Here is a 12,294-nt window from a genome sequence, read left to right on the forward strand (position 1 = left end):
TTTACATTATTTCACTTGAAACATACATATCCCTGAGCAGTGAAGGGCAGGGTTTTTTCCCCATACTAAAAACAAATTTGCTGCTTGCTCTTGTGTGTGTGTGTGGTGGGATTGAGGCTGGTGCTTCAGGGCGCCTGGAATGAGTCCCTCTCGTCCCTCAGGCAGGCAGGCCCCTGCTAGGGAGCGGCTCCCACTGCCTCCTGCTTTTTCTGCACTTCATGTTTTAGGTAGGTTTTGCCATGTTTTAGTTGTTTCATGTAAGAAAACATTGAGCTAAATGCTGAAAGTCTATATATATATATATATATATCTGCAAATATAGTTTCTACTCATTTATAGTCCTAGAGCTCTTTAATTGGCAGGAACACAACAAACTATAACTTTTTAAGCCTAGAAGTATTTCACTAGGATTCAGTCCTGACGAAGGCTGGAGCTCGGTGTGTGTGCGTGCTGTCTGAAGTGTGCGGGCCATGTACATGCCTCACTCTCCTTCTCTCTGTTGTTCCAATAGCCAGGCTTCCCTTATCCATCCTCTCAGCTCCACTCCGGCCTCATCTCCTCTCCGATCAACTTTGAGCACATCTATCACATGACTGTAAACTCTGCTGAAAAGTTTCTTTCTCCTGATTCCATAAACCCTGAGCACTCCCCGGCTCTGCGCTCTGCCCCTGGTACACCAAGCTTTATGCCTCCGAGGGTATGACTGGCTGAGTCAGGTGTTCACGTTTACTAACGGTGTGCAGCTCTCCTGTTGCCTGCCTAATACAGATCACCACTGAGGCCCCTGTCTCCTCGGCTGCGACTTCTGTTCTCCCTTCCCTTCCTCTGCGTACTTCCCTCTTCTCACTCTAGTGTGTTTTTTCTTTTGAGGAAAAAGATGAATGAATAGGAGGATTTTAACTTTCACTTTTGAAGCAAGGTATTAGGGGTTTATCTGTGTTTGATAAAAATTTTCTTGTGATATTTTCTGTTACAGATACCATCATAAAAAAAATAGCCCTGAATGGAGTTTATCCTTGATAAACAGAAAAAAAAAAGTTCTCTGAATTTCTGAATCCTTAGTAGCTCATTTCCCTATAACCAATTCAGAGAACGTTACCTTTAGTGCAGTTAATATTTGTATCCATAGATATACCCTTTTGAAAAGCCCTAAAGTCAAAGTAGAGTTACAGTACTACAAGTGAATAGTGGGTAGAATTCCAAAACCGAGACAAATTTGCTGATACGCATTTCCTTCCAGCTAGTATTCAAAATGATAGATGTGATCCACCAGTCGTGGCTAGATAAGAAACAAAAGGAATCCACGAGCACTTGGCCCTCCTCCCTGCTGCGGTCCTGGGCCTTTGTGTACAGCGCTCTTGCCCTGAGGTGGAGAGCGGCTATTAAACAGAAGAGCCATGCTTTTATCAAGTATTATATGCTATACTTAGACTTCCAGCTTTGGATTAGATTATAGGAGCTCACTTCCCATAATAGAAAACTGGTAATATCAATTCTTAAAATTTGCATGTGTAGTAATTTCCCAATAGAAAATTGGCTATGGAGTTTTGGGGATAGCGGCACTGAGCTTGAACCCGACTTAGTTTAAGCATGTGCTCTACTACCTGAGACCCTCCTCCAGCCCTCGCTGTTCCAGCTGTTTTGAGACAAGGCCTCGCTTTTCCCCCGTTTGCATGGATTACAGTCCTCCTATTTACCCTTCTTGCTGTAACTGTGATGACAGGAACATGCCACGTGTCCAGCTTTTTTTGGTTGAGACTGGGTTTCAGACTTTTTGCATAGTCTGGCCTCAGACTGCTATCTTTCAATCTCAGCCGCTCAAGTAGGTAGACTTATAGGCATGAGCCATTGTGCTCATTGTGCCCAGCAAAAAGCTCATTTTTGAATGTACAAAATTAATCTAAATTATGTTTTAAATGTTTTTGTCATCGACATTAAAAAGTCATCTAGGTATCTTACCTGACAGAGTTAATCATGACAGTGCCAGGTGTTGGCACTCACATCTGTAATCCTAATACTCAGTCTGAGAGCTGAGGCTTAAGGTTCAAAGCCGGCCCAGGAAGAAAAGTCCATAAGACTCATCTCCATTAACTAGCAAAAAGAAAAAAAGGGGCAGATTGGAGTGGTTCAAGTGGAAGATCACCAACTGGGAACAAAAACGTCAAGTGAGGGGGGGATGGGATGGGAAGGGGAAACAAAGGAGGAGGCTACAATGCTTGATAAGAAATGTACTCATTCATTATCTTGCCCATGTAATTGTAACCCCTCTGTACAGTATTTTCACAATAAAAAAGCATATAAAAATTTAAAAAATTTAAAAAATCAAGTGAGAGCATAAGATCCTGAGTACCAGCAAAAAAAAAGAATGAATCATGATGTAAAAAAAAAAAGAACTAGTCTTAGAACTGGTTTCCCAGGTTGCTGTCATTCATATAAAAGGTGATACTGAGCCATGGTGAAGTTCTTATGTAAAAGGTGATACTGAGCCATGGTAAAGTTCTAGCCCACAAGTCATCCTTGAACAGGACAGTACCATCAGAGTAACTAGAAAAAAACCAAAGGCTTCTGTTTCTTTCCCTTTCTAAGGAGGCATATTTAATGTTGATTGGCTGAGTGATGTATAAAAAAATTATTTTTGTGTATGCATTATCCTGCCCATGTAATTGTAGCCCCTCTGTACAGTATGTTCTCAAATAAAATAAAATACAATTAAAAAAAATTATTTTTGAGGGTGGGGTGGGGGCATGATTCCTAGGGCCTGAACTCAAGGCCTAGTCACTGGTCCTGAGCTTTTTTGCTAAAGCCTAGTAGCTCTACTACTTGAGCCACAGTTCCACTTCTGCCTTTTTGCTGGTTAATTAGAGATAAAGTCTCACAGACTTTCCTGACCAGGCTAGCCTTGAACCAAGGATCTCAGATTGCAGCATCCTGAGGAGCTAGGATTACAGGTGTCAGCCACCAGTGCCCAGCTATAAAATATTTTTGCATATCATTTTTTATTTTAATATTTTGGAACAACTGACTAATTGGCATATTTTAAAAGCTTCTATTTTTTGTAGGGTAGGCTTATTTACAGGAAAAAATATGCCAATGTGTCTTGAGACGATTGAATAAATAGCAATGTAGACTTAAAATTGATATTCCTGCCTGTTTTGAGCTTTTTTGGCTTCATTATACCCCTATTGCTTGCATCTTCTTTGTGTAAATGTTGAGTTGCTAGCACTGACTGATTCCATTCACTTTATTTTCTTGGGGAAGAAGAAAGGCAAGCTTTTGCTTTAAGCACATAACTCATTAAGAATGACATGGACTTTGCCAGTTTAGTGTAGGCACCAAGTGGTAATGCAGAGTGTGGGACAGTGAGCCAGCTTTGAGCAGGTGCCTCTCAGGATGTGCACGTGGCCTCCAGATGCTGCCCTTCCCACTGTCCTCTGCCTCGCTGACGGCTGGGACCAGGAAAACACTGTGCAGCCGCGCTGCACAGACAACTCTGCTCAGATGATACCCACACCCATAACTCTTCGTCTAGGATCAAGTTGAAGTCTTGGAATTACCTTGTCAGCTTAATAATCCCAATACTTGAAGTCGAAAATTAGGATTGCAGATATAATTCTTTCATTTATTCAGCTGACAGTACTGGAGTCTAGTGTGGTCCTAATGCAGTCAGTACAAAAAGGTCAGGTCTGGGTGTGGCTTAGAAAAAATAAAGAGAAATGGCAAGAAGAGAAGAATGACGTAGCGCCATTAGGAGCCATGGGCTTCCTAAACAACCGGGACAGGCTGGACCATGCCCCAGAAAAGCCATGGTCCCAGGGGCTGAGTCTGGGAGGGACTGCCCCCAGCAGTGTTCTCTTCATTTTCTGGGTTGAAAGAACAAATGTCTGTCTGTTGAACATTGAAACATTACATTTAAGCATTTAGACTTATTCTCTTGCTGAGCTTTCTAAAGCATTCTGCTAACATAAATGTGTATAAACATTGATAAATGAGAATCCCAAACAAATCCAAGTCATACCAAAAACAAATGGTGTGGGCTTAACAGATCAAAGGTTTATAGTTTTGAGCCAGTTAAGTGAGGCACACAGTAGTAACATTTTAAAACACACTAGTTTATTTTATGTCTTATTGCCTTTTTATTTTTCTTGATGCCAGCCCTGGGGCTTGAACTCAGGGCCTGGGCAGTCTCTGAACTCTTTTGCTTGAGGCCAGCCCTCTACCTCTTGAGCCACAGCTCCACTTTTGGCTTTTTGATGCTTAATTGAAGATTGTAAAGGACCTTCCTGCCTTGGCTGGCTTCAAACCAAGATGCTCAGATCTCAGTGTCCTGAGTTACTAGGATTACAAGTGTGAGCTACCCGCTCCTGGCATTGGCGTGATCTAGTATGATCAGTCCTTTTTTTGTTTTTGGTCGGCCGTGGGGCTTGAACTCTGGGCCTGGGCGCTGTCCCTCAGCTCTACCACTTGAGCTACAGCGCCACTTCCGGTTTTTCTGGTGGTTATTGGAGATAGGAGTCTCACGGTCTCTCCTGCCCGGGCTGGCTTTGAACCATGATCCTCAGATCTCAGCCTCCTGAGTAGCTAGGATTACAGGTGTGAGCCACCAACGCCCGGCTTATGATCAGTCCTTTTAAGAAAAATTCATTGGACAAAAAGATGAACAGGAGACACCAAATTGTTCATAGTGCACAGAGGCATGGTCTCTTCTATGATCTCTATTAATTAATATTCCATAGCCTACAGTCAAGAAAGGGTGGACACTTACAGTGAACTTCTGGGAGATGGAGAATCTCCCAGCTGCTTTTCAGCAGTGCCAGTGGCCGCGGCCATTGTGTGCTGTATATGGAATGAGAAAGGAGCACTCAGAAGTGCAGTCATGCAGAAGCAGTGCACAGGTCTGACTTGGCTCATTATTTTTTCTTAATATATGAACTGTTGGAGATGGCTCAGAACTTGCATTTCTAACTTTCTAACTACTTTGATGTGATTTTCTTTTCTTTTTTTTTTTTGTCGGTCCTCGGGCTTGAACTCTGGGCCTGGGCGCTGTCCCTCAGCTCTTCAGCTCAAGGCGAGCGCTCTACCACTTGAGCCACAGCACCACTTCTGGTTTTCTGGTGGTTTATTGGAGATAAGAGTCTCATGGACTTTCTTGCCCTGGGCTGGCTTTGAACCGTGATCCTCAGATCTCAGCCTTCTGAGTAGCTGGGCGTGAGCCACCGGCACCCAGCTTTGATGTGATTTTTTTTTTTTTTTGCATTTCATAAGTTAGCCTTGCCTCTAGAAGAGTTTCACCCTCTCCAGCAGAGTTGCTGTTTCAAGATAACTAGAGAAGAGGTTGGCAGTGAAATTACAGATGGCTGTGGGACCCATTGTCAAAGCGGGAAAGTGGTACACTGCGCTGGGCCCAGACTTTGCTTATGTAGACATGCGGGCTGTGAACCTCTTGAGAACCCCAGGAGGCAGGCCGTGAGTAGACACCCGCGGTAGCTGGGCGGGGCAGCACAGGCGCAACTGCGAATTCAGCCTGGGCCTCCACCCCTTCTGAGCAGCCGCTGCTGGGAGAGCTGAGAGGAGGGCCTGGGCAGTCAGGCCGCTCTGCTTCTGAGACTGTGAGACCTGGCGAGGAGCCTGGCGAGGAGCCGACGCAGGCCTCGACACAGTGACTTCCATTTGATTCCACGGAATCAAAGAACACGAAGTACCTACGGGAGGTGGGGCGGCTGCCAGCCCACTGTGGCTGAGAGCTTGCAGAGATTACTCAGGAAGCTGGGCCACCAGGGCAGTCTTCAGACTCGTACTCCTCCCCAGAGCACCTTCACGCCACCCGGCTCTGGGCAGCGCACGGCCACAGGGGCGTTGATTTAATTGGCTTTTCTCCAGATGCACTTGGACAGCAACTACCTGTGCAAGTTACAATTTCCTACCTAGTGCAGTAAAGTTACCTGCAAATGTCCATGTAATTCTTCACCTCTAACCATGTGACTTTGACTTAACTGCTTTCACAACCAGAAGAAGTGATCTGACGCACTCATCTTGGTTGGCGATGCTTATTACCTGGTGGGCCTTATTACCTATGTGAGTGGCAGAAATTGTGCAGTGCCTGCTGTTTCTTACTCTGCCATTCTGGTCAAGATTGCTACAATTATTGTGACAATTGTTAGCATAACTAGAGTGAGACGTCGACACCTTTGCAGAAGAAAACCTGTTGTTTTCTTTCTGCTAAAGAACATGCCTTTTGTTTTCAGAACCCCCGTCCTCAGGAAAGCCGGGCAGTATTCAGCGGCTCCGTGAGTATTCCATCCATCACCAAATCCCGCCCTGAGCCAGGCCGCTCCGTGAGTGCCAGCAGTGGCCTGTCAGCGCGTAAGTGCCCCGCCCGCCCCTGCCCTGCGGTGGCATCGTGGCTGGCGCCCGCCCCTGCCCTGCGGTGGCATCGTGGCTGGCGCCCGCTCAACTGCTGTTGGGTGGTGAGGAGCTCAGCACCTGCTGGGAGACGCCCGGTGGCGCAGGCGCAGCCATGAGAAGGAGGCCGAGGTGTCTGCAGAGCGGCAGGCCCCGGGCGGCAGGCAGAGGTGGCCACCTGGGCTGGTGGAAGGTGACAGGTAGCCGTCAGTGTGGGCCACGCTTGGAGGAGGAAAGTGACACCAGCCAGATGGGTGGAATTGTGTTTGGTGTCTGGCTGGACAAAAGTGGGTGTGGCACGTGGTTGTGGGAAGAAGGAGGGAGGTGGGAGACAGATCCACAGAGCTTGGAGACAAGGCAGGAAATGTTCCATCTTCATCAAAATGCAGTGAGAACTTAAGGGAAGACACTGGTACAGTCTGTATTTTTAGTGACGTGGGACAGGCAGTGGTGACAGCCAGGGCTGCTGGGCACATGCAGGCAGGAAAGGAGAGCAGAGGAGTCCAGAGAGCGCAAACAAGCATCAGTGGGGAGCCCGCTGTGAGAGCCGCCGGGGCGGGGAGGTGGGGGGCGGCGCGCTGTGGAGTCAGACTTCCCATTTGCCAGGGTGTGCGAAGCCTGAGATGCCAGGCTGAGAGTCGCCGGGCGGCCGCAAGCCTACATCCCTGCTGGGCTCTTCGCCCCGCCCCACCGCACCTTGATTGGGGGCCTCCAGGTGGAGTCTGCTCGCTTCCCCAGGGTTCCAGGGTGAAAGGGCTGTACCGCGGCTCTGGGTCAGGAGCTGGACTCTGGTCCTGCAGCGGGGCGCAGCTTAGAGACTGGCCATGGCCACGGCTCCGCCCTGGCCGCCAGCCTGGACCCAGTGGAGCGTCTCTTTACCCCAGGCCTCCCAGCTCTGAAAGAAAACAACTCACTAAACTGACGTTTGCATTGGAGTCTTTCAGGCAGAAAACTCCCTTCTCCCCTCTTGTTGATTGTTGGATGTCTGCGTCCTATTGTCCCTGTACGCTTGTTTCTCGGTCAGTGTTGGCTTCAGCACAGGCTGTGTACCCACAGAGACATGAAACCGGACAAACGCCATCGTCATTATTGCTTTCTCTATAGCGAATCAGCTTAGAAGCTTAAAAAGTAAACACTGTCTCTCCATATCTCAGGGTCAGGGTCTGCTCTTCCTGGGTGGAGCAGACTTCCTGGGATGGGCAGGCCCAGCCCTGGCACTGGCAGCCCTCACTCCTTGGGGTCTTTCTGTCCCTTCCGAGTGCCCCGAAGGTGTGGCATTGTGCCTGCCCCCCCACACACACCCAGGGCAGGGTTCTGAGGACCTCGGGCCGAGCACAGGGAGCCTGAGAGGAAAGCTCTGAGTGGCTGCGTCACTGATCTCAGAGCACATTCTCCCAGACTCAGACGGCCGTGGTGTCAGTATCTGGCGAGGTCGTGGGGGCCACTGGCGGGCAGGTGGCTGGCGTTGTGCTTTCCCTGGGGTCGGCCAGGGCCTCGGGGCGGGCCGAGCAACGGGAGTGGAAGGGCAGAGCTGCAGCGTTACTGTTGCTCTGCCCGCGTCTTTGGCTCCCCCCCCTCCCCCCCCCCCCGCAATGCCCACCAGTGGAGATTCGTGCGCACACAAGTGTGGTCCTGTCCTGCCCATGATTGTGGTGGCTACTAGTAGTGGGTTGAAGTTGACGGGTAGAGAAGTACAACGGTGCAGCATTCTCTAGAATTCAGAGGATCTTACTTTGTGTGTATACTGGTCCTGGGGCTTTTTTTGCTCAAGACTAGTGCTCTACCACTTGAGTTGAGCAATAGCTCCCATTCCCAACCTTTTGGGAGATTTGTATCTCCCAGACTTTCCCTCCTGGGGCCGGCTCCAAACCAAATCCTCCAGTCTCAGCCTCCTGAGTAATTAGAGTTACAGGCATGATGCCACCGGTGCCCAGCTTCAGATTTTTTTTTTTTTTGGTAGAATACATTTTAGAAAGTAATTTTCCCTTAGTAGGTTCCGTTCCTGGGAAGATCTGGAACAATACCACAGACACATCAGCATTAAGCAGCGAGAGTGCTGCAGAGGGGCCGGAGGAGGGCGCGCATTGCTGTAACCCAGCGCAAGCCGCGCCCTCCCGTCAGCCCGAGCTCCCGCACGCCGGCTTCCTGAGCAGGCCTGATGAGCTGTTTGTAGAGATCTGAGGAAGGGACCCCCGGAGTCCCAAGGGGTGTCTGCAGTGTGGGGTGCCTTCCACTGGCACACCCACCATGGCCCCCCAAGGGGGGCCCACACCCCCGCCTGCCACCTCAGGCACACAGACGCCCCTCAGACCCTCCCGGGGTCTGCCAGCCCTGCAGTGTGCCCCTCACCCCTAGCCCTGGGCCCAGCCCTGCGTCACCCGCTAGATTCCCCACAGAGCCCCGGCCAAGCGTTCTCCCAGAAAGCCAAGGTCACCACTGCTGGGTGGTTCCGCCCCCTGGCTGCTACCTCTCCACCTTGAAAAGGGCGCTGCAGCCTCTCCAGAAGGAAAGGCATGAAAGAGGACGGCGCAGCCACGCTTGTGCTCCGCCACAGCCGCTGGCCTTGCCGGTCACTTCCAGCGCCGCAGGATGGAACGGAGAGCAGACGGGAAGGGGAAGAGCTTAGGTGGGCCCGAGAGCACGCCCGTGCCGCTCCTTGTTTGCTGGGAGTGCGGCAGGTGCCCCCTGTGCCTGCAGAGCCCAGCCAGGAGCGTGGTGGCCGCAAGCTCAGCCTCAGCTGGTGGGGGCAGGGGTTCCTCTGTGCTTCCTGTGTTTTGTTTTGTTTCTGTGCTGGTCCTGGGGCCTGAACTCAGGGACTGGGCACTGCCATGAGCTTTGGTGCTCTCTGTACTACTGAAGCCACGGGGCCACTTGCGGCTTTTTGGTGTTGATTTGGAGATGAGTCTCCCTTTCCTACCTGGGCTGGATTTGAATTGCCATCCTAAGATCTCAGCCTCCCGAGGAGCTAGGGTGGCAGGTGTGAGCAGCTAGGATGGCAGGTGTGAGCAGCTAGGGTGACAGGTGTGAGCAGCTAGGGTGACAGGTGTGAGCAGCTAGGATGGCAGGTGTGAGCAGCTAGGATGACAGGTGTGAGCAGCTAGGGTGACAGGTGTGAGCAGCTAGGGTGACAGGTGTGAGCAGCTAGGGTGACGGGTGTGAGCAGCTAGGGTGACGGGTGTGAGCAGCTAGGATGACGGGTGTGAGGAGCTAGGGTGACGGGTGTGAGCAGCTAGGATGACGGGTGTGAGCAGCTAGGATGACGGGTGTGAGGAGCTAGGATGACGGGTGTGAGGAGCTAGGGTGACAGGTGTGAGCAGCTAGGGTGACAGGTGTGAGCAGCTAGGGTGACAGGTGTGAGGAGCTAGGGTGACAGGTGTGAGCAGCTAGGATGACAGGTGTGAGCAGCTAGGGTGACGGGTGTGAGCAGCTAGGGTGACAGGTATGAGCAGCTTGGGTGACAGGTGTGAGCAGCTAGGATGGCAGGTGTGAGGAGCTAGGATGGTAGGTGTGAGCAGCTAGGATGGCAGGTGTGAGGAGCTAGGGTGACAGGTGTGAGCAGCTAGGATGGCAAGTGTGAGGAACTAGGATGGCAGGTGTGAGCAGCTAGGGTGACAGGTGTGAGGAGCTAGGGTGACAGTGTGAGCAGCTAGGGTGACAGGTGTGAGCAGCTAGGGTGACAGGTGTGAGCAGCTAGGGTGACAGGTGTGAGCAGCTAGGGTGACAGGTGTGAGCAGCTAGGGTGACAGGTATGAGCAGCTTGGGTGACAGGTGTGAGCAGCTAGGATGGCAGGTGTGAGGAGCTAGGATGGTAGGTGTGAGCAGCTAGGATGGCAGGTGTGAGGAGCTAGGGTGACAGGTGTGAGCAGCTAGGATGGCAGGTGTGAGGAACTAGGATGGCAGGTGTGAGCAGCTAGGGTGACAGGTGTGAGGAGCTAGGGTGACAGTGTGAGCAGCTAGGGTGACAGGTGTGAGCAGCTAGGGTGACAGGTGTGAGCAGCTAGGGTGACAGGTGTGAGCAGCTAGGGTGACAGGTGTGAGCAGCTAGGATGGCAGGTGTGAGCAGCTAGGATGGCAGGTGTGAGCAGCTAGGGTGACAGGTGTGAGGAGCTAGGGTGACAGGTGTGAGCAGCTAGGGTGACAGGTGTGAGCAGCTAGGATGGCAGGTGTGAGCAGCTAGGATGGCAGGTGTGAGCAGCTAGGATGGCAGGTGTGAGCAGCTAGGATGGCAGGTGTGAGCAGCTAGGATGGCAGGTGTGAGCGGCTAGGGTGACAGGTGTGAGCGGCTAGGGTGACAGGTGTGAGCGGCTAGGGTGACAGGTGTGAGGGGCTAGGATGGCAGGTGTGAGCGGCTAGGGTGACAGGTGTGAGGAGCTAGGATGGCAGGTGTGAGGGGCTAGGATGGCAGGTGTGAGGGGCTAGGATGGCAGGTGTGAAGGGCTAGGATGGCAGGTGTGAGGGGCTAGGGTGACAGGTGTGAGGGGCTAGGGTGACAGGTATGAACAGCTAGGATGGCAGGTGTGAGGGGCTAGGATGGCAGGTGTGAGCAGCTAGGGTGACAGGTGTGAGGGGCTAGGGTGACAGGTATGAACAGCTAGGATGGCAGGTGTGAGGAGCTAGGGTGACAGGTGTGAGCAGCTAGGATGACAGGTGTGAGCAGCTAGGGTGACAGGTGTGAGCAGCTAGGGTGACAGGTATGAGCAGCTAGGGTGACAGGTGTGAGCAGCTAGGATGGCAGGTGTGAGGAGCTAGGATGGTAGGTGTGAGCAGCTAGGATGGCAGGTGTGAGCAGGTAGGGTGACAGGTGTGAGCAGCTAGGATGGCAGGTGTGAGGAACTAGGATGGCAGGTGTGAGCAGCTAGGGTGACAGGTGTGAGGAGCTAGGGTGACAGTGTGAGCAGCTAGGGTGACAGGTGTGAGCAGCTAGGGTGAGAGGTGTGAGCAGCTAGGATGACAGGTGTGAGCAGCTAGGGTGACAGGTGTGAGCAGCTAGGGTGACAGGTGTGAGCAGCTAGGGTGACAGGTGTGAGCAGCTAGGATGGCAGGTGTGAGCAGCTAGGATGGCAGGTGTGAGCAGCTAGGGTGACAGGTGTGAGGAGCTAGGGTGACAGGTGTGAGCAGCTAGGGTGACAGGTGTGAGCAGCTAGGATGGCAGGTGTGAGCAGCTAGGATGGCAGGTGTGAGCAGCTAGGATGGCAGGTGTGAGCAGCTAGGATGGCAGGTGTGAGCAGCTAGGATGGCAGGTGTGAGCAGCTAGGGTGGCAGGTGTGAGCAGCTAGGGTGACAGGTGTGAGCGGCTAGGGTGACAGGTGTGAGGGGCTAGGATGGCAGGTGTGAGCGGCTAGGGTGACAGGTGTGAGGAGCTAGGATGGCAGGTGTGAGGGGCTAGGATGGCAGGTGTGAGGGGCTAGGATGGCAGGTGTGAGGGGCTAGGGTGACAGGTGTGAGGGGCTAGGGTGACAGGTATGAACAGCTAGGATGGCAGGTGTGAGGGGCTAGGATGGCAGGTGTGAGCAGCTAGGGTGACAGGTGTGAGGGGCTAGGATGACAGGTATGAACAGCTAGGATGGCAGGTGTGAGGAGCTAGGGTGACAGGTGTGAGCAGCTAGGATGACAGGTGTGAGCAGCTAGGGTGACAGGTGTGAGCAGCTAGGGTGACAGTGTGAGCAGCTAGGGTGACAGGTGTGAGCAGCTAGGGTGACAGGTGTGAGCAGCTAGGGTGACAGTGTGAGCAGCTAGGGTGACAGGTGTGAGCAGCTAGGGTGACAGGTGTGAGCAGCTAGGGTGGCAGGTGTGAGCAGCTAGGATGACAGGTGTGAGCAGCTTTGGTGACAGGTGTGAGCAGCTAGGGTGACAGGTGTGAGCAGCTAGGGTGACAGGTGTGAGGAGCTAGGGTGA

At 52.0% G+C, this 12,294-nt stretch overlaps 1 protein-coding gene across 18 annotated transcripts in view; it reads left to right on the forward strand.

Annotated features, from left to right (window-relative positions):
* The window catches only part of Cdc42bpa (CDC42 binding protein kinase alpha), a 310,452-nt gene that overhangs the window by 295,348 nt on the left and 2,810 nt on the right, over window positions 1-12,294 (forward strand). For 11 of the 18 annotated variants that reach the window (XM_070023199.1, XM_070023196.1, XM_070023195.1 and 8 more), the window contains 2 exons: window positions 512-697; window positions 6,243-6,360. In XM_070023199.1, the coding sequence (XP_069879300.1) occupies window positions 512-697; window positions 6,243-6,360 (304 nt within the window). The remainder of the gene's footprint in view (window positions 1-511; window positions 698-6,242; window positions 6,361-12,294) is intronic. The other 7 variants (XM_070023203.1, XM_070023214.1, XM_070023204.1 and 4 more) reach the window with 1 other exon arrangement.

This window comes from Dipodomys merriami, unplaced genomic scaffold (genome assembly GCF_024711535.1).
Source record: "Dipodomys merriami isolate MVZ:Mamm:240054 unplaced genomic scaffold, mDipMer1.0.p SCAF_158, whole genome shotgun sequence".
Lineage (NCBI taxonomy): Eukaryota > Metazoa > Chordata > Mammalia > Rodentia > Heteromyidae > Dipodomys > Dipodomys merriami.